The 23536-nt window shown below is 41.9% G+C and overlaps 2 protein-coding genes and 2 long non-coding RNA genes across 13 annotated transcripts; 2 read left to right on the top strand and 2 right to left on the bottom strand.

Moving 5' to 3' along the window:
- Positions 1-2149: 2149 nt before the first annotated feature.
- Positions 2150-9447, bottom strand: LOC111272918 (heterogeneous nuclear ribonucleoprotein A1-like 3). 4 transcript variants are annotated; one of them, XM_022854611.2, is made up of 8 exons: positions 9305-9447; positions 8324-8477; positions 4556-4642; positions 4094-4275; positions 3581-3799; positions 3125-3289; positions 2852-2979; positions 2150-2501 (listed from the first exon to the last, which is right to left on the bottom strand). In XM_022854611.2, exons 2-8 carry the CDS (start codon positions 8345-8347, stop codon positions 2290-2292), a joined length of 1017 nt encoding a protein of 338 aa, XP_022710346.1. In that variant the 5' UTR covers positions 8348-8477; positions 9305-9447; the 3' UTR covers positions 2150-2289. The 4 variants fall into 4 exon arrangements, with proteins under 4 accessions (XP_022710346.1, XP_086829604.1, XP_086829608.1 ...); XM_086973478.1 differs by having other exon boundaries at positions 9309-9447; XM_086973482.1 differs by having other exon boundaries at positions 8324-8420; positions 9309-9447.
- Positions 8949-9734, top strand: LOC111272931 (uncharacterized). The gene is made up of 2 exons (XR_002687788.2): positions 8949-9049; positions 9442-9734. It is a non-coding gene; the product is annotated as an uncharacterized LOC111272931 (long non-coding RNA).
- Positions 9735-11039: 1305 nt separating this feature from the next.
- Positions 11040-23223, top strand: LOC111272888 (uncharacterized). Of its 7 annotated transcripts, none has more exons than XM_022854564.2 (8): positions 11040-11514; positions 12693-12783; positions 19409-20140; positions 20512-20678; positions 21126-21291; positions 21414-21570; positions 21871-22409; positions 22731-23223. In XM_022854564.2, exons 3-8 carry the CDS (start codon positions 19982-19984, stop codon positions 22776-22778), a joined length of 1236 nt encoding a protein of 411 aa, XP_022710299.1. In that variant the 5' UTR covers positions 11040-11514; positions 12693-12783; positions 19409-19981; the 3' UTR covers positions 22779-23223. The 7 variants fall into 7 exon arrangements, with proteins under 7 accessions (XP_022710299.1, XP_022710281.1, XP_022710274.1 ...); XM_022854539.2 differs by lacking the exon at positions 11040-11514 and adding an exon at positions 11663-12041; XM_022854546.2 differs by lacking the exon at positions 12693-12783.
- On the bottom strand, positions 13878-14715 carry LOC111272940 (uncharacterized). Its single transcript, XR_002687794.2, has 2 exons — positions 14370-14715; positions 13878-14184 (listed from the first exon to the last, which is right to left on the bottom strand). It is a non-coding gene; the product is annotated as an uncharacterized LOC111272940 (long non-coding RNA).
- Positions 23224-23536: the final 313 nt, after the last annotated feature.

The raw sequence follows: 23536 nt of genomic DNA, 5'->3' as shown, positions 1-23536 counted from the left end.
TCTGAATTGTAGTTCTTTATTTTACATTGGCATGTACAAGGCTATTTACAACGAATATATACATGTTATACAATCGTATGATACATGCACTCATAGATTTAAAACTAAAACTATAATAATAATAATAATAAAGAGTCATAATGAGAAGGACAACGGTTATAGATAAATGCTCAGCCACACAGACCATACGCACAGAGACACTCGCGTGTAAACGATACTTCCAATGAATATATGATGGCATATCGTCCTTCTGTGTAATTTTGTTCTTTCTTCGACACGGGTAGAAGTTTTGTGGAGAGATACGGGTGTTTTCTTCAGGTCGACACGCGGTTTAAAATATTGTTCGGTGTTTGTTGTTAGGTCCTTATTAGACGTAACTCCATTAAACACGCAAGTCGTTTGCTTCCCTAATATCGTAGCTATTCGTGTTTTCGTGTTGTTTCCTGTTTCTGTTATCTCCTACACGCTCGTACACGTTTAATAAGCTGCAGCATAAAGCGTCCAAACAGATAAAACAGCCAGTTGTCGCTGTTTGAAGCTACCAGGGTTCTTCCCGTATACTGAACCTATCAGCGATTATGGATTCGACTGCCGCCGCCCTCTCGATCATCATCATCATCACCATTCAAGTCGTGTCCTTCACGCCAACATGGTCAGCTGCTTTTATCATTATCAGGTGTTATCGTCACTACCATCATCATCATCATCATCACGTCTTCCTCATCAATATACTCATGAATCTCCTACTTCGAGTGCACGTCACACTCTTATACACATCGTTTGTTTCGTCACGTTTTTGTGTCTCATTTCGTTCGTTTTAACGTTCTTTTGCGTCCCGGGTCTGTTGCCTGTCTACGAAGTCCTTCCTATGCCGTAATCGCCGCCGCTGCTGCCTTAAATATAGTTTCCTACCTGATTTTGCTCGCCTTCCTATTCCTCGCCACCTACGAAGAGCTGCTGTCGAGAACGAAATATCGTATAGATAGCCTGCCAGAATTAGAACAAAGGAAAAAACACAGCGAGAGCCTACTCTCGATACTACTCTGACCACCCGTACCTCCCACACCCTATCCTTTGCCCCGACCATAACTAAAACTACCTCAATCTAAGGGATAATCTCTCTTTATTATTATTATACAATAGAATATCTCTTGCTCCCTCTCACTCAGATAGAACTCTTCTATCTGCAACAAGCTTCATATACTTTTTTCCTGCCTTTCTCGTGTGTTGTTACTTTTGCGTTGCCTATGTTATTGTCGTATTGTATTATTGTTACATTGATCATAGCTAGTTTCCGTATGTGCTGCCTCCTTTCAATCTGCTCATAATTAGTTCTCTTCGCTAACGCCTCTTGAGCAGAGCAAGTATGCGTTCCCCCTTTTTCCCCTGAACATAGTTCAGCCCTCTTGATATCCTTTTCGGATAAATGGAGGTGCAACTCCCTCATTAGAAACTCAGTCCTGCATCGACAACATGTCTACCAGTTTTGCCATTTTTCATATTAGTTTACTTCCACACAATATTCATTCTAATGATGGTATTGATAGTTTAAGTGTTGCCACTGACTTAGCTTATATATATTTTTTCATCATATCTATGCGTGTATATATATGTATATATATATCGAGAGTTCCCGGCGGCGTTCACGGTCTTCCCACGACCCACTTCCTAATCCTTCCTCCAACCCGATCGCCCAGCTCCTGTTTCATAGTTCCATTCACCTTTGCAGGGTCTACCGAGTCCAATACCTGAAGTTTCTCATATCTTTCTGCTTCATCTTCTTGAGTTTGGAATTTTCATTCTTATGCAGCGCAGAGCGCTACCACCTGCTAGAGGTTACGTTTCTCCGTATTATATATCGTGTCGGTAATAACTCCGTAAACTAAAACAGGCCGTTCGATCTTGGTCGGCTGTTTTTCTTTTTCTTTATGTCAAGTTTTATATTAGACGGATCGCCTCCGCTTGAGCAGACCACTCGTCAACATCTTTGACAAAATCTACTTCAATAAAGTAGTGAAACGAAAGTAACGTGTATGTCCGTGAATTGCTTTATATATATATATATATCAGTATACATATATATGTGTGTGCCCGTGTGTTTCTGTTGGTCTGTGTGTCGTATCTATAGAAAGTCAGCATCACGACAGGTATGGTACTATAGATCGGTCGACAGTGCTAACTGGTGGATCGGTCGATTTTGGTGCCGATGTGTGGCTTCCTGCTGCTGCTGCTTTCAATGCGGCTGCGGTTGTTTTTGCTGTTACTATTGACGGCAACGTTGTTCGGCATCTAATACTGACTTCTAGCTGAAACGGAGCGCGTTGCGTACTCACCGCCGTAGGGCTGGGCACCTGAACGGGCACTGGCACCATAGCCTCCACCGCGGTAAGGTCCCGGAGCACCGGAACCACCCTGAGCGTCCGGATACCCGTAGCCTGGATGGTAGCCGGTACTGTAACCCCCACCGGAATATGAGCCGCCGACTCCGCTGCTGCCCCAACCTGAAGATATTTAGCCACATCAAAGGCCGAAGTCACCACCAGTGCATACGTACATTGACAAAAATCTATTATTTATACAAAGCGAATATGTACTTCAGATATTAGCCATTTCTGCTATAGTAACTATAAAGATTGCCCAATGCTACTTGTTATGTGAACACTTATACCAAGTGTTCACATAACAGGTTCACAAGTGTTCACAAAGGTCAACGTCATAAACGTCAATGTGATGCCTGTACTCGTGATCTTACAGCGGGCACACTTTTTTGGTAACGTCTTTCACCCGTTTTTTTTTTTACATACTTTTACTAAAGAATGCCGTGAGTTAGCATTTCTAGTGGCAGTTTTACCTGAATAGGCATCAGTGGAATAGCCAGGATACGCACTGGCACCTCCATGCCCCCCTTGAGGTTGCTGCCAACCGCCATAGCCAGACCACTCCGAGGAACCTCCACCGTATCCGCGGGAACCGTAACCTCTAAAAATAAACGTTAATGCATTGCAACGTTGGTATCAATTAGTTTTACAGTTATGTAGAGACTATGTAGAGTAAAGCAGGCATGCGTATGTAATATTTCAGTTTGCGCAAACTGCGACTTTATCTCTGTAAAGAAGAAGCTTACCCTCGAGGACCACCAGGGCCTCCGCGATGAGGCCCCATCCCATGACCTCCATGATGGGAGTGGGAAGGCGGTCCCATAAAGGCATCCTTTCTCTTGGCCTTCTCCATTTCAACTTTACTCAAAGCCTTCTTCACCTCCGTCCGTTTACCCTTAATCATATGATGCCTATTGGAATGATTCAACGTAAACCATCAAATATAGTAGCAGGCAGTTTTAGATATATAACTAACAAGCACATAATGCAGATTAATAACTAATGACGAACAAACATAAATCGTACATTAACGTTTGTTCAGAATCCTACTGTAAAGATAGCATTGCCCATCAGTTTACAATAAGAGAGTATAGCATGTATCTGCCGCAAAACATCAACGAACAGAGGGTTATCTAACTTACCACATGCGTACAAACGGTGTAAGAAATGTTAAGTTGGTATGCATAAATAGATTTTCTTACCTTTGCAGAACGACCTTGTCGACAGCATCGTAGTCATCGAACGTCACGAAACCAAAGCCTCTTTTACGACCCGTATCACGTTCTGTTGCGATGATCACCTCTTCGATGGCCCCATATTTGCTAAAATAGGCGCGAAGGTCATCTGTCTCTGTTTCTGTCGAAAGTCCTCCAACGAACAGTTTTTTCACAGACATATTCGTATCTCCCGCCGATTGTTCCCTGCCACGAACAAAAGATTGTTAGCGGGACGATCCCGGAAAGTAACTTATTCCGATTAAACGGTGCCAACGCCAGCTGCTAGTATTATAAAACTTGTTGTCGTCAGACAACACGAGACATTTGACAACTGGATAAAGGATCGATTTGTTTAAAATGGCAAAAACCGCAATAGCTCTTATCTTCTGTTTCACTGAGAAACAAATTAATTTTTGTAGTCGTTAGCTTATATCCATCGGTCTTGGCTTTATTAACGCAACAATCGAAGGCAGAGTAGTTTTCGCAGACTGTTTTTACCTAGGAATGGCCCTCTTTGGTTCAACGGTGCGCTCATCGATATTATGAGGCCTCTCTGCCATAGCATCATCCACCATGTGTGAGTCCGCATACGTTACGAACCCAAAACCTCTCGATCGCTTCGAATATGGGTCCGTCATCACGACACAGTCCAAGATTTCGCCCCAACGAGCATAGTATTCCTGAAAAAAAAAAGTGAGGAAAAAGGAAGAGTTAGCTGTAACTACATGAACCCTAGAAGCGGAAACTTGTAAATGTATGTAATCCGTTCCACTAGAGATGTATATTACTGTACAAAAAACGCATGCTGTGGCTACTTTATTAAAAGTAGTTACAACATGCGTTCTCGAATGATGAATCTCATTTGAATAAAAGCGCAACATATTAGAATACCGGAAGACATGCTTAAAAATGAAAGTAATACGAATAATAATTCAAAAGCCCTCCGTTAATGTTCCCTACCTTTAATGTCTTCTCGGTGGTCTTATAGTCTAGGCCGCCGATAAATAACTTCCGCATATACTCCGGTTCCGTGGAGGAGGTTCCATTCTGAAACAAAAGAAGGGAGAAATCGCAATGCCGCGTAAGGTCATATCTGGATAGAATTTTAATGAAACCTTTTTAGTACATGTTAGTAAATAGGACATAACAGTAAGAGCATATTTTTTTACCAACGTTCTTTAGCCATAGCTTGCAATGCGATAGGGACCAGTCGTGTCATACAATTAGTAGCTTCTGTGGCGTTTCCGCTACTCAGGGGTCATAATGCTATAGCAAATACAACATTAATGCAGGGCCGAGTGTTAACTGCTGGACATCAATAGTTGGCAATTGATAGCGGAAATCCTAACAATTAGAAGAACTCTCAAGACCAACGGTATTTTCAACGTGCAGTACTCAAAGACAGCTCAACTTTCCTCATAGGTGCATAGTGTTTAGTAAAACCCAGCCATATGTCTATCGTACTGCTTAAATATGTAGTTTGAAGTACTTAGCCGGCAAATCAATGTTGGATTGCTGTAAGAAGTTCATGGAAACCAATGAGCTTGTTCGTTTCGATTAATAAGAGGAACGTACTAATCATACAAGGTTTTATACTAATATATACATATATAAAGGCAAGACAAGAAGCCTCATCATACATTTATCAATATAGCAGCAGATATGGAGATTAATGCAATTAAATGCGCATTTGACTAATAAGGCCACTCTAAAACAATTTTTATAATGCTATATTATAAGCACACAACAGGGTACTCTGATACTGAAACGATCTAAATAACTACAGTATTTATTGTTGTTGCCATTGTATCTCACACATATATTAAGCATATAGCATTATAAGATAGTATTATAGAATATATATGTGGTGTTCTTGTCCCAGGTATGTTGCACTTTTCGCTTTTTAGAGTAATAATTCTTTTCAGAGCATATCTTGTTCCGTTTTCCGGCTATGAAATGAAAACACAGAAAACTCGCCTCATATATGTATATATCGCAATGATTACAACAATCATTTTACGGGCTTCTAACAGATATCAGTTTCAAGGATTATCTTCTGGATTAATTTCGTTAGCGGTATAACTATATTTCAGTGTTATTACGACCAATTTATCTCAGCTCAGTGAGCTACTGACCCAGCTACGTAACACATAACCATTCACTTTCACTACTGCGGCTGAGCCCGCTCAAGCAATACAATGGTGGCGGCCGCGAATTCTATTACTATTGTCATGGTGCCCAATCATCACACAGTTACCAATGACACGGAAAGTTGGTCGGATAGAACCCATGGATTGCAATGCGGCAGCAACAGGAGAAGCTCTCGTCACACAAAAGTGCGTGAGCATGCCTATAACGATCATCGTGATGATGGCGGTGCGCTATAGAAGATGAGGACGGTGGCTATGGAGGACCAAAGCCTATTCGGTTTTCATCCTTCGTCACAAAGCTGGATTTATCTGAGACTAACAGCTGGCGGCAGTACTCTGACCATTGTTGTCAGAGTCCATCAAAAGTATTACTTATAGGTATACGCTCACGCAATGTATACAGGCGAGGCAGGTTGGCTTCTTTTGCCACAACCGTTGAGTGAACACTACTGTATGCCGTCGTTTGTATTTTACAACGGAGCGTGTTCCTTCCGCAGGCTAAGAATTGCATGCGAATACTAAGAATGGTTGTCAACCCCCGACTTTGTGTCTTTATCTCTCAGCTATTGCATGTGCCGGCTTGGATTTGGACAATCTTAAAACCTGAATTCCTAAAAAAGAGACACCTGTGTCTCTTTGCCTATACAACGATGCCAATCAAAACACGTGCAGGGATATTATACGACAATTTATTTTCCCAGCTACCATTAGCTTTATTCCGTTCAGGATCTGCTGCCTCTACTATATAGATACCGGAAAGACGCTACCACGTTACTAAATTTTTTTTTGGTGCTACCGTAACGACATGACCAGTGCTACCTGTTCACTAACAACAACTGCAAGGAGACGCCCCAGCTTTTGGGACAATATTAAAAGCTATTATAACGCTTAAGAACAGTTTAGCACACAGCAAACAAATAGTCTAAACTTATTGTTTACGCGGCCGATGCGGCAACCATAAACGAATTTATAACCTTCAATATGCACAAACACTCAACTCAGTGAAAAAGAGTGGCTGGTAGGCGTAGGCTGTTAACTAATAACAGCTTTTATACCCACACCTTGCAGTGGTCAACTGATTCGATAATGCTTAAGATCCTCACGCAATCAAGCTACGTAGACTACCCTAAACAACAAACCAACTAATAAAAGTTTCATAGTACGAAATCTTTAGCGCTGAATCAAATGCAAGGCCATATGGTGTATATACTCAATTTTCGAATGATCAAGCAAAGCTATCTCTGATATGGTGCCGCGATATGCTGGCGCATGCATCCTTTCATGTCGGCAGAGGTTAAAGTTCCTTTACAATTGCAACTAAAAATTTGCTAATTTCTCTAGAAATGACTCACAATCAACTCTGTAATAGACTTTCTAAGATTCAATCAACAGGTATAGAAGCTAGTCTGTTATATATATATATATATATATATATTGCAGACCAATAGCCAACAGAAATGAGTGTCTCAATGCATTTGTCTGTATCATTGAGACACTCATTTCTGTTGGCTATGCATAATGATTTCACAGTATTTTGCAACAGAGGATATTTTGGATCCGTAAAGTTCAAACTTACTAAAGACTTTCACTAATTTCATCGCCAAAGAAAAAATTACTGATAGAGTTAACTGACCCCTGCATTAATTGCGTTGGCTGCTGGCAGTATAGGAAAGGAAAATACAATTATTCAGCACAAAGATTCAATAAAAAACCTTAGCTGTGCGGTATCCAGTAAAGCATTAACGGCTTTTTTCGTACCATTGCTTGCCCCTCCCAGGAATTTGATCTCTAGCTACAGTTGAAATCAATGAATCGATTGCTGCAGTCCTGTTGTTGCTGGAGGACCTTGAGTGACTGATCGAAAATCAGTCCCCCAGTTACCTTGCATCCCCTCTCTCTCAGCGAGAGACAGAATTATTGTGTACGCTTTGCCCGTTGCAGATAGAGATCGTGGCAGTTTCTGCCAACGCTCAGCGCCTTTTCCATTAATACGTACTTATTATGCTGTTCTATTTTGCACATTCAACAACATCCCGCGTTTTATAACCTTAATAAAAATAATAACAACGCTATATACAGGCCTAAAAACAAGGCCGCTACGCTGAGCGGTATTGAGAATTTACATTTCTTTTGTAGTACTCTGCTGCGTCAAAGGCGATTCTGTTCCCGCCTTTAAATGTCGCAGCCTCTACACTGCGCGTGAAGACTGAAATAACGCTTACGTGATATGTAAATTTGCGCTTTTAGCACTGGCTATATTAAAATGTTAAGAGATAGAGGGCGCCTTATTTTTGTTTGGAGATGCGTGCTGTTTTGAGGTTTTGACTTCATCCAATAATAACATGCTTCTCACGTAATAAACACTTACGTACTGTGTTTTTTTTACCTTTGTACTTATGTCTACTTAGAAGTTCCATTTTCACGCACATGTCGATGCGCACGTTGATACTTACAAATCTTTCAATAAGCACAGACTTCTACTAACAGAGGATGTATGCGTGCATCATAATCTATCATTTATAGTTTTATTCATAGCTGTTGCGACAAAACATGAAGAACACAATTAATTTAGACTTACCGAGTCGCCGTTTTCACCCTTCATTGTTGATTTGTTGTTCGGCCGAGTGGAGCGTAATTGGACCCGGCGAGTAACAGTTTACGAATCGACACCGAATCTATAGAGAAATGTCGAGAAATGCCAAACCTTGAGACGATTTGGGAAACGCGATTATCTGCGATAAAACACAAAATGGCAATATTAATAATAAAAGACTATATCATATTTAGAAATGCTTTGCATATTGAATAACAAATCATGTAAGGTGTGAAACGCAGTGTGAATGCGCTAAGCCTGTGTCCAGGCGAACGTATTAATCAACACGCCAAAAAATTAAAAAATTCCGTGCGGCTGCCTGGTTTAACTGAGCGGCTGATTATCATTCATTAAAGGATTTCAGTAATAAATCCTCATTTCACGATTCTTGGCTAAGGTTCGATGGCTTTAGAGATCATTGCAGCACAGAAGAAGCACAATCGAAAGCACCACAAACCGAAATGATTTTCACTTTCACGACGTGTTCCACTGCCGCTGCTATCATCAGCAATAACGAGATTAACAAACAGGTAGGTACTAGCAATCGTTTTAGCCACTTAGTCACTCCGTCAGTCAGCCCACAAAGCCCAACATGAACTTCGAATGGCGTCTCCCAGCAGCAGCGACGATTCCGCCATTAACGTCGCGCCGATAGGACGACTACGAGCTCAACTGTATCTAGAGAATATTACGAGGCTACTATGCGATGGGGTAAATGCAGCGTGTGTGCGCCTTTCATCACTATCGTTATAACAACAGTAATAGTAATAATACGTATAAATTGGTTAATGTATGGAGGTCGATAGGTGGTGTGTCTGTATGGCTTACGTGAACTAACTATGCTATCGCATGTGTGCTGTTTTTCCGTTTCTTAATGAACGTCTGCTCCTACGTTTATCGGTATGCACATATTCAATATATACTAGTAATATTGATAAGTGTAAGGATGATGATAACACCGTCTACCTGCCTTTTGGTTGCGTATGTCTGTGTGGCCGTGCGCCGTCGCGCCTACCTCGCCCGGGATCAACTTCTCGACTCGTTGCTGCTGTTGCTGCTGCTGCTGCTGCGTGTGCCACAATTCCGCTCACCGCTCACTTCAGACCGCCAACAAGGACACAGACGAGTCAAGCAAAGCAACGGCAGGAGACGACGTCAAATCGCCGCTGCAACTAGAAGCTTTAGCGGCCAACGGCGTACAGGGAGGAGACGGAGAGGAACGAAACTAATTGACTGGTTGGCTGATTGGGTCGATGGCTGGTGAACGGCAGTTCGACATAAGACACACATCACGCGGCAAATTTTGAAAGCAGACATTCTATTCTCAGTCGATTCCATGACAGTTCTGTCAATCGTAACATAAAATATATAAAATAAATCGTATAGCTCTCATCTATCCGACTTTCATAAGCACTTGCAAGCAGATGCTCAGATGTTAATAAGTTGAATAATTTATTAATGAAAACCTCAATAATAATAATAATAATAGTAGTATAATCACAACGTATTAAGTGTAGTGATGAAGAAATTGTTGGTCAAAGTGAATTTTTTTGCTTGACGCAGACTGGAAAAGGAATTTATGAGTAAGTGAAAGCCATACTCTTTTTATAATTATCATTATTATCTGAATATTAGTGTCCTGTAATCATTACGTAACTTCGGAAAACATATGTCTTAACTTACCTACTGAATTTCGCTGATTTTCGCCTATTAGTTGATTATTATGTCTTTTTTTTTTTGCATTCTTTATCGAACCTTCATTTTTAAATTTCGGTTATAGATAACTCTGTAGGATATTTAGATCTGCCCTATGCTGTGTTGTTTCTGTTACATCGACTAATCTCGTGTGAGGCCCCACGTAGTCTATCTTTCTGTAGAACCTCGCCCCGCTCTCATCTTCCCGTTCCAAGCCAGGCAGATTAAATGAAACCGTATTAACATAGGTTTGTTGCCGTTCTATTACCGTAAGAAAGCTACGCTACAATACGTTACTGCGGCAGTGATCGGTCTATCTGACGCACATATCCAGCTAGACGCACGCCCCATCAACCGTCTCCCCTCTCGCCCTTCTCCGGGTTGAAACAAGAACGCGTTGTCGATATCCTTCCTTCCCTTTCTTGTCGAGGGTCTTCCGTTAGCGCTTCTGCCGCCATGTATCACCGCACTAAATTAAGCTTTCTGTGTGTCTTCATTTGGGTGGTGGGTCTCTTTTTATTCTAAACGTCTAGGTGATCTTTGTCGTGTCGGCCGGACATCCTCCGGGCAGGCTTTTTTGTGCGGGGCTTAGACCTGGCAGTTCGATAATGCGTCTATTGAGTGTTGTCCCTGTATCGGCCCTCACATCCGTCGATACGCGAAGGATGTTGTTGATGCTGCGACCGTTGCTGTCTGTCTGTATCGTGCTGCTGCTGTTGTTGATGTCGCGCGAATGCGGCTATTCGTTCATCGACCGGTCGTCTGTGAGCTGGCTGCTAGTCGATGATTATTGTTGTTCCCGCTGCTGCCGTAGAAGGGCGATACTGTGCAGTAAATGCGCGGCTGGTTGGTGCTGTGCTGCTTGTAGCGGCGACGGTAATATAGGTAAAAGTGCTGCCGCTGCTGCTGCTTCTGCTGCCGCGGTTGATGCCGTTGGTATTGTTTTTGTTGTGATTGATAGTAGAACTGCTGCTGCTGCTGCTGCTGGTGGAAAGTACACTTTAGCTCAGTGGCTGTGCCGTTGGCGGGGCGCTGCGCTACGCTGTATGGTGGTGGTAATAGTGATGATGACGACGACGACGGGTGCAGTCGATGGTGTTGGTATCGCCAACAGTGGTGCGCTGCGCTGGTTATTTGTCTACTAATTGCTGTGGATAGCTGCCGCTATTATTACCACTACTAGCGAACCGTGTGCGATAGCTGTGGTACGGTAGTTGTGCTGCAACTAGTGCAAAAGCTGCTGCCATAGCAGCTGCTGCTGCTGCTGTTTTTACGTGGTGTTATGCGGGCGACGATCAACTAAACGAATCAGCAGCAACAGCAGCAGCAGCAGCAGCAGCAGCAGCAGCAGCAAACTATAGCTACTGTTGTCAGCGCTATAGTTGTAGCGTAATCTCTGCAGTCGCCGCTGCTTCTAGTAGTGGTAGCAGTAGTCGTAGAGGTGGCAGACAGAAGGGAGGCAGCAAAGCAAAGGAAAGCAGGTATGTTGTTGTTACTATGGATGGTCGTGGTAGGGTGGTAGCTTGATGCTGCTGCTGCTGCCGCCGCCGCCGCCGCCGCCGCCACCGTCGATGATGGTGATGACGACGACGACGACGACGACGACGACGATGATGATGATGGTGGTGGCGGTGCAAAAAGTCAACGATGATGAGTTGGAGAGATGTTGTGCGCTTTTCGTTTCTGATTTTGTTGTTGTTGTTGTTGTTGTTGTCGTCGTCGTCGTCGTCGTCAATGAAAGGCCGTTCGTTGAGTTGTTTCATATAGTATTCATTGTCGACCACCAGTTTTTGCTACACGAGCCGTAGTTAGAATGACTAGAAGCTGTAACAGCCAAACTGCCATTAACTCTGTTCATTTTCAAAAGTGCTGAGTATAAGTTGAGAAACGAGTCTGATTGATTGTATATAACTGAAGTGCTAGCGCAGCTATACCAAAAGTGTTATTAACTATTACAGCGGTCGTAGTCGTAATGCTAGAAGTGAAACGGCAGCAAGTGGTCGTTATAGTAAGTAGTTCAGCTATAGCAGCATTGCTGGCTTGGATAGCTTGGTTCTACTCGACGCCAACGATACCGCTGGCCCAGTCGCCACTGCTGCTGCTGCTGCTGCTGCTGCGAGTTCCGCAAAGTGGTTTTTAGAATCAGCGTATATTTGTTGTAGTACACTATCAGCACCAGCATTATCAACAACAACAAAAACGATAACTGATACGATAGCCAATTTGAAAGATGACCCTGCTGATGATGATGATGATGATAACAGCAGCAGCAGCAGCAGCAACAGCAGCAACAAAGCACTCAGTGGCCTCTTGTAAATAAGCTTGAATTTTATTTTCCGAATTATGGCAACAATCATAGGAGTAGTAGGTAGAAGTTTATTTCGATTAGCACTGTGACCGTAGCTGATGTTGCTGCTGTTACGCGGAAGGACACCAACAATCCGTCCGTCCGTCAGTAGACGTGATTAGCGACGCCTCGACAAGCGATACGTTTGGCTGGACTGTGGCGCTCTGCGTGAGTGACTTAGCCTGTGTAGGTATGATAATCGTATAGTTAGAATGGCACCCAGCAACAATGAGAGTAATAGCAGCATCAACGATTGTTTCTGTATGCATATTATAAATAGCATTGTTGTTATTATTATATGAACATTGTCAGCGAGGACTTGCAGCGATACAAGTGGCCACAGTACCATCACCGCTACTACCGACGGGAGCATTCGATATCAGCTGGAACGTACACTCACTATGTTAGTATTTGTATGCTTTGATTTGTTATGCAGAGCTGCTGCTGCTGATGATACACTGCGAACAGTTGCTCTGTAGTATAACTGGCTGATTTTTTTTTCAATTGTATTCAGTTTAACGGCTCCAGACGAGTACGTAAGTCAAAGTGTATCGTCAGGCCCGTCGGCCGTGTGATGAACAATCGCTATTACGAACCGTGTCCGTGTACTGCTGTAGAACTCAGTGTTATGACTATTATGTTGAGTTTATTGTTTCTTTTGCTAACGATTATTCTTAGCAAGCAAAAAGGCACTAAGGCGTGTCAATCAACCCGCCTATTCATTTTGTCCGAGTTATCCGCCCTTGTGCCATTCACTCGCGCCCGTGGTACGGCTGCTGCTGTTACTATATCCTAGTGACAAGAAAACTTAGATAAATTAGCTGGTTATAAGTGATCGTTTTTGTCGTATCTCGCAATAGCTAGTACTACGATGATAATGATTTTTATCATTATTATGCAAAAAGTCACATGAGTGACTTTTATTTGACGTTGTTTATTTCGCATCGTCAAATCTGTACTACATCTTAAGTCGCGCGAAGCATTTAGAGAAAATAACACAGAAAGTTTTATGTTGTGCGTGAAAAAACCTTCGCGTTCGGACAGGTCAGTTTAGCAGCTTTATACCTCAAAAACGTTGATACTCCAGGACCGGATAGCGATTACCTAAAGTGAGCACCTATTCTGCTTCGAGCAATCGCATGCCTGATAAAGTATGATAAAAGTGTGGTAAAAGCATCGCAAGAAAGAGAAAAAGTGTGTCGGAAATTATCGGTACAGCGCCTTAAAATTGTTTTGGAATTACAAAGTCTTCTGCTACTTGAACAGCATGAGTTCCCCGGACAACCTTCACTGCACGTGGATTTTAAGTGCTAACATCAAGAAGGTAGTACAAAGCCAAAGGCGCGCACTCTCCATAATCTGCGGCGTTCGACAAAGCTTCGCGGAAAAAAGTTCAATGCAACTTAGCCACCCCCTATTCTTCTGGTTGGTCAACGTACTGGCAAAAAGTCGCAAAAAAAAATGTATGGTAAGATTCGAGCAAATAACCGGGCCGTGTAAGGAAATAGCTCTAGCATCTTTTATTTCGTTTTTCTTTTTTATTGCCGGTAACTATTTTAGCCGGCTGCCACTCAGGAAATTGGGGTTATTCGTTAAGATGACGCAGAGTAGTACACAGGTGACAATAGTTTACTTGGGAAGTCGTCTCAAAATTCGACATTTTGTGGTGACATTATTTGACGCGCCCCCGATACATATCTCAAAAACGAAGGGGATGGTGTTCACGTGAGGAGAGTGCCTCGGTGGTTCCGATAAGCCAAGCGCATTGAAGACGAAACCGGAAATGCGGTTATGGTAGCCAACGCTGTAAAAAAAAAAGGCCTAACAACTTGTTTTTCAGTACATTCACATACAGCATTAGAGTTAGAAGCATTAGAAGCACGCGTCTCCAGCAAGGTCGTTGAGATAATCTATAACCAACTTTTCTGTAGGAGTTTCGATGAACTGGATAGGTTTAAAGTATCGCTCTTAGAGCGAGAACATACTAACCGGATCGTAATAGGCAGGCGTGTCTAGCTGTTGGTTTCCGTCACTTTGCAAAATATCGTAAGAAACGCTTTAAACTTTCGGTGTACCTGAAATTTTTAATTTCAACTATTAGCATGGAGGAAGCAGAGATGTGTGTCTTGATCTTGTCCGCTGCTAAACGAGCACGTTTGTCCGATGGGACTGGAAAGCCACCTGGAGTACGTGTCGGCGGCATCTAACGACGCGTTACGTAGAAACGGCATAAGAGCTCTACCACATTTATCTACTAGGACTAGCTTATATTTTGCAGACGATGATCGCCGCTGCAGATCCTGTTTACAAACAAAGTGTGCTCTATATACAGACATGTTAGACGGCAGAGTTACTACTTTCGTAGTTCCTTATTACCCCCTCATATATTGCCCTTTTAGCCAAGGCCGGCCATTTGAGTCAGTGATATTTATAATCATGTCCATGGTTACTACAACAACGTATCCAGAGCGATATATACTATTCACCCGATTTACACGGGCCCTCTATATACCATCTTGACGATTTTCAATGCCTGCTTTCGATTCAACAGTTCGACGCTGAATATCTATGCGCGGGAATTTTTCTATGACACAGACATGTATCTGGTCTGATTGACAATATTTCGTTTTAAGTATTATGCAGACTTGTCTTAAGTAATAAGCACTTATCGATCACGGATTGTAATGTTATTGAACTGCCACTATTACTGGCAACAATAATGGTACCTAACCATAACTAGCCACTGAACACGGTGTTCGAGTCGGTGATCAATACCATAGTGCCGTTCGTTGCAGTGCGTCTCCTAGTACGCTTCAGATTGCTTCGTTGAGGAGCATGCTGGCGGCCTGCATTTGAAGCGATTAGCATCATGTATTTACGTATAAATAGCTTTTGGAACGGCGGGTAGGGGACACGTCGATATCTGTTAATTCCTGCAGTGTCTTTTGGTCTCCAGGCCTTGGATTTGGAACTTTTCATGGGCGCACATCGCATTGTCATAGCCACGTAGAAAACATGCGCGGAAACAATAACATTATACATTAATAGTGATTTTTATCACTCGTATGCATCATCTGTTAACGAGAAATAAAGCAAAAGCTTGGAGATTAAGGGAAAAACGAATAGATAAAGTTCACGCCAGTAATAACTTTTTCTGCCCTATTTCTGCTTTGTTATTATTGTTGCGCCTTTGAGTATAAGCACATGAATCTTGTTCACTGTGTAAAGCACTCAACTATTCGGGCTATTAGAGGCAGAGAGAAAAACGAGCGAAGTTATAGAAACTCATTTCGTGTTGTGGTTAAATGTAATACGCAGATATTATATACGTTGCTTTAAAGCCGATGAGCAAATGGATTTGGAATAGTTGGTTAATCAAGTGGCTTCGTCAAAAGCTGTTACCAATCGCAGAACAGTAGGTACCGCTTTGGTTCTTTACACCTCGTAGTTTTCGTGAACTCTAGTTTATGAATTATTTTACGGTTGGCGGCTGGTTTTCTAACGAACGCTAGATTAATCATCTTTGACCTAAACCAGACAATCCAACTAGATGTATTGTTCCAGCGAGCGTGCATGGGACTCATCTATGGAATGGGTGACAAATTTAGTGCGAGTGTATTGTTAGCTTTTTCTTTTTTATATATTTGTGGATTCATACTGGGACGTCCCCGTAGACCTTTATGTATCTGGCGTTATGAAAGACGAAATTCGATTCATATCTAGATAAAAGTTTTTATTTAGTAAGCATTAAGATGCCAGCGTCAATGGATTAACGCGCTCAAGTCAGTGTTTCCTCGTGTACTCTCCAAATATTGGAGCCTAATCTATGAAGTATAAATAAAGCTATTAGGAGTAATTTAAGTCGTCATCTCAAGCAAACTTTTATAAAGAAGTAAGTCTACAAACCAAAGCATGCTGATGTTGTGCGCGGATTTTCATTACTCAGGCATGAAACAAATCTGTGCTCCCTTTTTACTCTGTTATGTAAATGCTCCATAATAATCAGTGGAGTCTTGTAGCCACCTTAGGACAACACCATATATTGATCGTTGAATAAGAAAATAAACTCATTCACAAAAATCTCGCGCTTTACGCATGTCTAGCTATTCAGATGTTAAGCTATGCGATAACTTTTAAGTGAGAAGTATGTGTTTTTTTTAAATTTAACGGTTCAACGTCTCGTAGAAGCTAACGTCAACTTTCATCGTTGTATTGAAGTATTCTATAACTTGGACTCCGAGATTTTCGTTTCCTATGGAACCTAAGCCGGACCCATAATACTGACGAGCGACGACGTTACCCTTCTGCTATTTCAAGATTTGATAGACATTTCATTGAATTTTGCATTGATTGAAACCTACTACTAATATGTGTCAATATACCATCTGTTAAATCTACGCAGCTAGCCTTTACATAACTCGCGCAAGTGAATGTGGTGAATGCTTTAGTTGTCTGCTATTGAATTTGCATGAAACGCCCGCAACTTAAATCCGTCCAGGAACAGCAGCGACAAAAGCATTTAACGGCGCATTGAAAAACTAGCCTAACAAGGCTACGATGTCTCTTCTAATTCGATTTGTCTGACTCCAATTTGACTGACATATCGGCAAGACAATTTCTAGAAAAATATTAGTTATAATCAGTATGAAACTGTGAAGCGCATTTTGCTTAATAGAAACGTAGCTAAGCCTTTCTCGGCTAAAAGACCAGAGTGAACTGCAAGCAAAGGGGCCGGCCTATTATTCTAAGATAATGTACCTAAAAAAAATACATCTGTCTGAGGTGTTGCTGGCTTATATTGTCCCTAGCAGCACGCACATGTAAAACTGGGGACCCAAATAATGGTGTCTGCGAACACTGTTCTTGTTACCGCTGTTGTTATTAGGAAGGTCAATGTGACCAATGGCAAGTTTGAGATCAGTCGTTTCGTGGTGTTATTGGGCGCCTTCTTCGAAGCTTCTCTTTCACGCGTCCAATCACGCCGACGCGCGGCAACCTACCACTGCGGCAGGAACAGACAGACAGACTAGTGATGTCTGTGACAATGAGCAGCAAATTATACTAGCTGCTTTGGCTATCTATAATTGGCAGTTAGTACTGGAAAGCTTGCCTTTAACTATATGACGATACGTAGTGAACTATACGTAGAAAACAGCATGTATCGGTACCTCAAAATACCAGATGCTTACTACCGCGTGCGTTTGTCGCATTAACGCAAGTGCGAACAGAATCCTTTTTTCCTCCCCTTCGTCTTTTTGAGGCACTGACAGAAATTGCTCGTTAACATATGTCGACATAATACTGAGTCCGTCTTTCTCCGTCCTGCATTTTCTGCTAAAGTGAAGTAAAGGCTAGTAATAAGAGGGAAGTACAAGACAAGTCCTAACAAACGTTAACTCTAGGTATTATTGCCGAAAAGTCATGAACTGAAAGTGTAGATTTGTACGAAACCGGCATACGGCCATAAAACGTTCTTAAAAAAACGATATTCACCGATCTCACTCGGCTGGAGATCTCTCAGTTTGATCATTTGGCTTTCTTTTTTGTAAACCTTTTTTTTGTTGTCGCTAGTTTTATGAAGGAACAAATTAAACTGGTTGGCACAAGCGTAATGTTGTCAAGATCTCATCCCAAGGAGATTCGACAACAGCTCTCTGGAGTATTAGCTATGCGTCTATTGAATTAGTCAAGCCGATTATTCAGACCTTAGACAAATGGAAACCTATCATTTGGTAACTTTTCTTTTTAGAAAAAGATTTTTCCAAGGTAAGCATAATACCTAGTGAGGATACAGGGACAAAGAATAGGTTTCTCTTTCTTCATTGTCTGAAATGATGTGTAGGAACCACGTATTAAGCAGACACGGTAAAGACAATGTCGCTGACGGTAATTTTCTCTAAGTAAACTATCTACATTTTGTTGCTTCGATTTAAATGTTTGTGAAACTGAAGGAGCAATGGTTGTAACATATGGGAATTTCGTTACGTTGTTGTCGTTGTCGTCGTGATCGTAGTGGCCATCGATAATTGTGTTACGGCTTTTGCTATTGATCAACGAGTGACTTTTCTATTCGTTAGTCCGTCTTCGTTGTTCTGATGAATGCTGAGCTGCCTGTCAATGGTAAATGATCCCCATCACAGCCGCGAACGGTTCAGCTGATCTAACGCTGGAGCAGTATGCCCCATGTATATATCTATGCATATAACAGCGACAACAGTAACAGTTCTGTAGCAATAGCTGTGTCGATATTGTTAGCTAGTCATCGCACGTGGTGAAGGTGCGTACGGCGATGAAATGCTGCTGGGCTCTTTGTTGATAGAGCTCTAACGTGAGTGGCTGCCCTATGCTACAGCTGTGGAATAGCGCGATGTGGCGTACGGCTGGGCTGGCGCGCGGACCAATCGACGACATATACTGTAACAGAGAAGGCCAAACAGCAGTAGCAGCAAGAAAGACAACACGGATACATCTATCTATCTATCTATATACACAAACGAATGAACGAACTAACGAAAAAGGCAACGATAGTAATAGACCGGCAGACACGGGACGACTGCCGACACAGAGTGCCGCTGCAACGGTCCCTTTCCGGTTAGACTTGGCGCTACTGCCTGAAAGCCCGTGCTGAAATGGTTTGTGCTTTTTAATAGAAGTTACTGTACGTCATAAGATAACATGAACTGCTAAATTATATTGCTACTTCAAAGGTACTCGTAACAGCTGTGAGTGAACAAAAATAATGCTTATGGTTTTAAAGGCTAGAAATACTCACCGATTACCTTCCTATCCTAACGAGCCTTTATATACAATTTCGAACACAGTGCTGAATGAATTGGCTAAAAACGCATCGCTTCTTTACGTCGTTACTTGGTCTTGGAAAACCGTAAAATTACTAAGAACGCCAATTGTCAATAAAGCAGAACAAAATAGGCTTCGTTTGTATTGTTAATTGGTGAAATGATACGAGTAACTTAGTGATACGCATTATATCTACAAATAGTTTCTTATTGCTGTTAACTGTATTATAGTTTTGGTGATTGGCGATAATGTTGAATGGAGGTAACCGTGAGAAGAAACGACGAAAACGCAGGCCTCAGCTCTGGTGAGGGAACGCCGTTACCAGCATAGTTGGAACAGAAGTACTGGCCGTGACTTGCTTCAATTTACTTGGGTTACGTGCACACAAATATGTATCAAGCATTAGTTAAATGCTCATCGATGTAGAGGCGTGAATCTGACGGGCTGACGCCTACCACCATCATCCTCATCAGCAGCAACACGAAGAAAAGATTATTAATACCTGAGTTTTGCTAACAAAATAGCTTAACTCTTCTTGCTGCCGTGTGTATAACACATCGATAACAGAGACAAAAATAGATGGTAAAGGATAACTGAAGCAACAATAGGCGTCGTAGGCGACCAACAACTTCAAGAAAGGCAGGCGACGCGAACTTACTGAGACGTTGCATGCCCTGAGCAGTTGCATTACCCAAGACGCCAATACTATGCATACAAACCAGCACGACCTCGAGTTAGAAACAGATCACAAAACGCAATAGTTCAATCACTGTTGAAAGGCAGAACTGTCATTGCCATCAGAAATGGAGGCCAAGGCAGGTGATGTCATGTTGTTTTCCTGTGGCTGTCTCAATGTTGAACTTCGGTGCGATTCTACGGCCACAAGCAGCTTTGAAGACGACCATTTGCGGTCTGCGCTGGGCGGTCAACTTATCCTACTCGAGAGACCGCAAAAACGCGTGGTGAGCTTTCCTTTGCACTAGAATTTAATTATATCTAGCATAGTATTTTTGTATCCATAGCTTTCGCACGAGCTCTCTATTGCTTACAAAAGTCGACTCAAAAAACAATATATAGCACACAAGACCAAATTTCAGCACTCAAATTAAATGCGATGAGCGAGCTCTTGTTGAGGTAAAGTATCAGTTTGAGTATCGACAGCCAGTTACCAGCGATATATCTTGCAGACGTAAACTATGATCTTATGATATGTCATGAATTCGCAACGAAATTGTGCATTCATAAGCTTCTAGTTTTTTTTAATTCTTTAGGCTTGAATATTTAACAAGTTTTGTACGCATTGACCTTCCTTTTTCCGTCTGCTTCGTTGCAGGTACACGAGTGGCTCCTTCGTGAAAAGCACGGGATACGTCATTGCTTTGCGTGCAATACGCCAGTGTTTTCGTTTCTAGCCTCAGACTCTCAAAAACAACAGGAAACTCAACAAGAGCCACATCAGGAACAACCTCAAGCACTTGTTGTATCAAACAACCTGAGGCGGTAAGTATTACAAAACCGGAGTATTTTTCAGCTTTCAAATTTATAATCGTTAGGGGACTGATCGACATAGAATATTATGTTCGAAATTTCTAAATGAAAGCTCATAAAACATTCAAAGCTAGCAAATGAGGTGTTTGTCTTTCGGAATGGGATTTGCACATATCTGAATATTTCTTCAAGTTGCAAAGTCAAATCAACCGTTTAATTTAGCTAGGAAAAATACAATAACAGCTTCATTAGTTTAAGGAGAAATTCGCTTTCTTTTGTCGTCTTAACTATATTTACAGAAAGCTCTGTTGGTATAAATATTTGTAGCAATAACACAAAAGAACTTTGTACGTATCACATGTATAGTTAGATAGACCAAAGGTTTTTATTTTCGACGAATGAGCATTTCTTATGTATACGATACTCAATTAAAGAAGATAACACATTTTTTACCTTCAGCGATGAAACATGGATATCAGATCTACGGCGCCATCCTTCTTTCTCGGAGTGCTTCCAAATTTTAGTAGACCCAACCATCGCCCACACTCAGCTTGCTGGCCTTCAAGAAAATGCTGAACACGGTCCGCATAAAGAAGATTCGCTCGTACCTGGCTACATAGAGGGAGTATGTGACTACATATTTTTAGTAGCGTCTGGTACAGCATCAAAGTGTTAATTTAAAACTTGCCCATGACAACCTTATAGAATAATGAGTTAGTGGCGTTAATGCTTGGTGTGCTTTGATAGGTTCGGTCGAAGGTGTCGCAAGTAGTAAAGCAAGTAATGGCAGAAAAGCAATATCAAATAGAAGAGGAGCATCGACGAGCGCTTGACTCGCTCAGGCAGTTAAAGTCTAAGTGCGACCTGCAGTGCAACACGCTGCTTAAAATCATCGAGTATCAGGGTGAGTGAGTGAATGAATGAGTGACGGATTGAGTGCTGCTTTTAGGACCTTGAGTGTGCCGTATACAGGTTCCATGTCAATTGTACATGGCTAAATGCAAGTTTCAGCTTTATCTTCTGACAGACATCAGAATTACAAAAATTATGTTATGTTAATACAACCATAGAAGAAAGAGCATACGTGCATTAATATTTGATTGAGCTTGGCTTTTCTGACTGTTCGTATTGTTACTATTATCGCCGTTTTTGTCTTTTGTCTACAAAAATACAAATTTATCCACAATATCGCATCGTTCTGCAGAAACTGCGGAAGAACGTCGGTTTTCTACAGCTACAACGAAAAGCTCCAGCTTCTCTGTGGCACGATCAGAGTCGATGGAGTCGAAGGCCTCGCAACGTAGTGGCGGATTTGGCCTACGGGATAGAGAATCATCCGGATCTGGAGGAATAACGGGAACAGCCGGGTTTGATGATGACGTGTTTGAGATGCAATTTAACGATGAGGCCATTTACGAAGATGGTGAAGGTGGAATCGAACAAGCCGAGGAAGCTCGAGAAATGGGTGCCGAGGGAGACGGTGACGAACAGTTCGATGATGACGATGAAGTGGTGTCTGCTCTAAGTCAGGAGAGGACACGAAGATCATCAATGGATTTAACACAATACGCAGCTTCAGCACCTATTCAGGTTCCTGTCGATGCAGCTAACTGGGCAAGCTTACGGCCCGAGGAAGAGGGACTCGACGCACGGGAACCGAGTCTGGCGAGACCTGAGTGTTTGGAGGATATCGCTCGTTCTATGAGAGATATCTCTGATCGCATGGTGGACGACCACACAAAGGTAAGTCTAGCTTACACACTTACGAAATATATATTCTTTCCAAGCACTTTCAAAAATATACTGCCCTCACTGCTTGTTTTGAAGTTTGGCACTTTTATCCAGAGAAATATATTGAATTTGAATGGGGCATTGAGGCTCAAGTGGAAGTCGTGCTGATTCTAAGTCATGCAATTTAACAATGTCAGTTAGCTGACACGCAAAAATTCCATTATGCGCTTTGCTCTCTTCTATTAATATTCTTCTTTTATTAGTAGCATTTAAAATACACGGCAGACGCCTGGTCAACTAGCATATTTATAATTATTATTAAATACGTTACAGGTGTTTGGTGATTTGCCCCGACCGCGGTTGTACACGAACCAGTTTTGAGCCAGCAACGTACGTGATATGAGCGTGATAATAAATAAGAAGGCGAAAACAGCAAGATCGGGGGTTTGGCCATCCGCAGATATTGTACCTTGATTAAAAAATACGTGATAGAATCATTAACATACAAATAAATAAGCAGACGAATACACCCAAATAGCAACAATAGAAAGATGACAACGCAAACAACAATATGAATCAACTGAGATGCGGCGACTATGTAGATAATAAAAGGGCGCAATTAATTATGATGATGTGATTAGATTAGTTTATATGAGTCCTCAGGGGAGGATGGAGATTTAGCCAAAACAGCCGTGGGGCATAACTTGTAAGGGTTAACCGATCACTAATAGTATACTAATAATTACGCTGACTATTATTACTAATAACGACAATGTGGAAAAATGCGTGACTGAAACTTCGGAGATGGCGAAATCGCGTGTGAAAATAGCAGAAAAAACAAAACAAAAAAGGTATCTATGATGTATGTCTAAATATATATCATAAACCATATATATAGATAGAAGTTAAGTATAAAATTTGTTACAAATGTAGAGAGAATGTTGCTATTACAGGCATCCACTGCTGAACGCCGTGTGCTTTATGTTTGCTCGTAGATGACACTGGAATATAGCATCCCATCCGCCATCTTTTTGACGTCTTAGTCAATGTTTTTGTTTAGAATTCGCGCTCTGCAACGGCTGACGATTCTGTTTCGGTGCAGATGAAAGCGCCGGAGTCAGAGTACTTAAATTTTCGCA

Source organism: Varroa jacobsoni, unplaced genomic scaffold, assembly GCF_002532875.2.
Source record: "Varroa jacobsoni isolate VJ856 unplaced genomic scaffold, vjacob_1.0 scaffold_193, whole genome shotgun sequence".
Lineage (NCBI taxonomy): Eukaryota > Metazoa > Arthropoda > Arachnida > Mesostigmata > Varroidae > Varroa > Varroa jacobsoni.
Note: the sequence above shows the minus strand (reverse complement) of the source record. Positions and strands in the feature narration are given on the sequence as shown.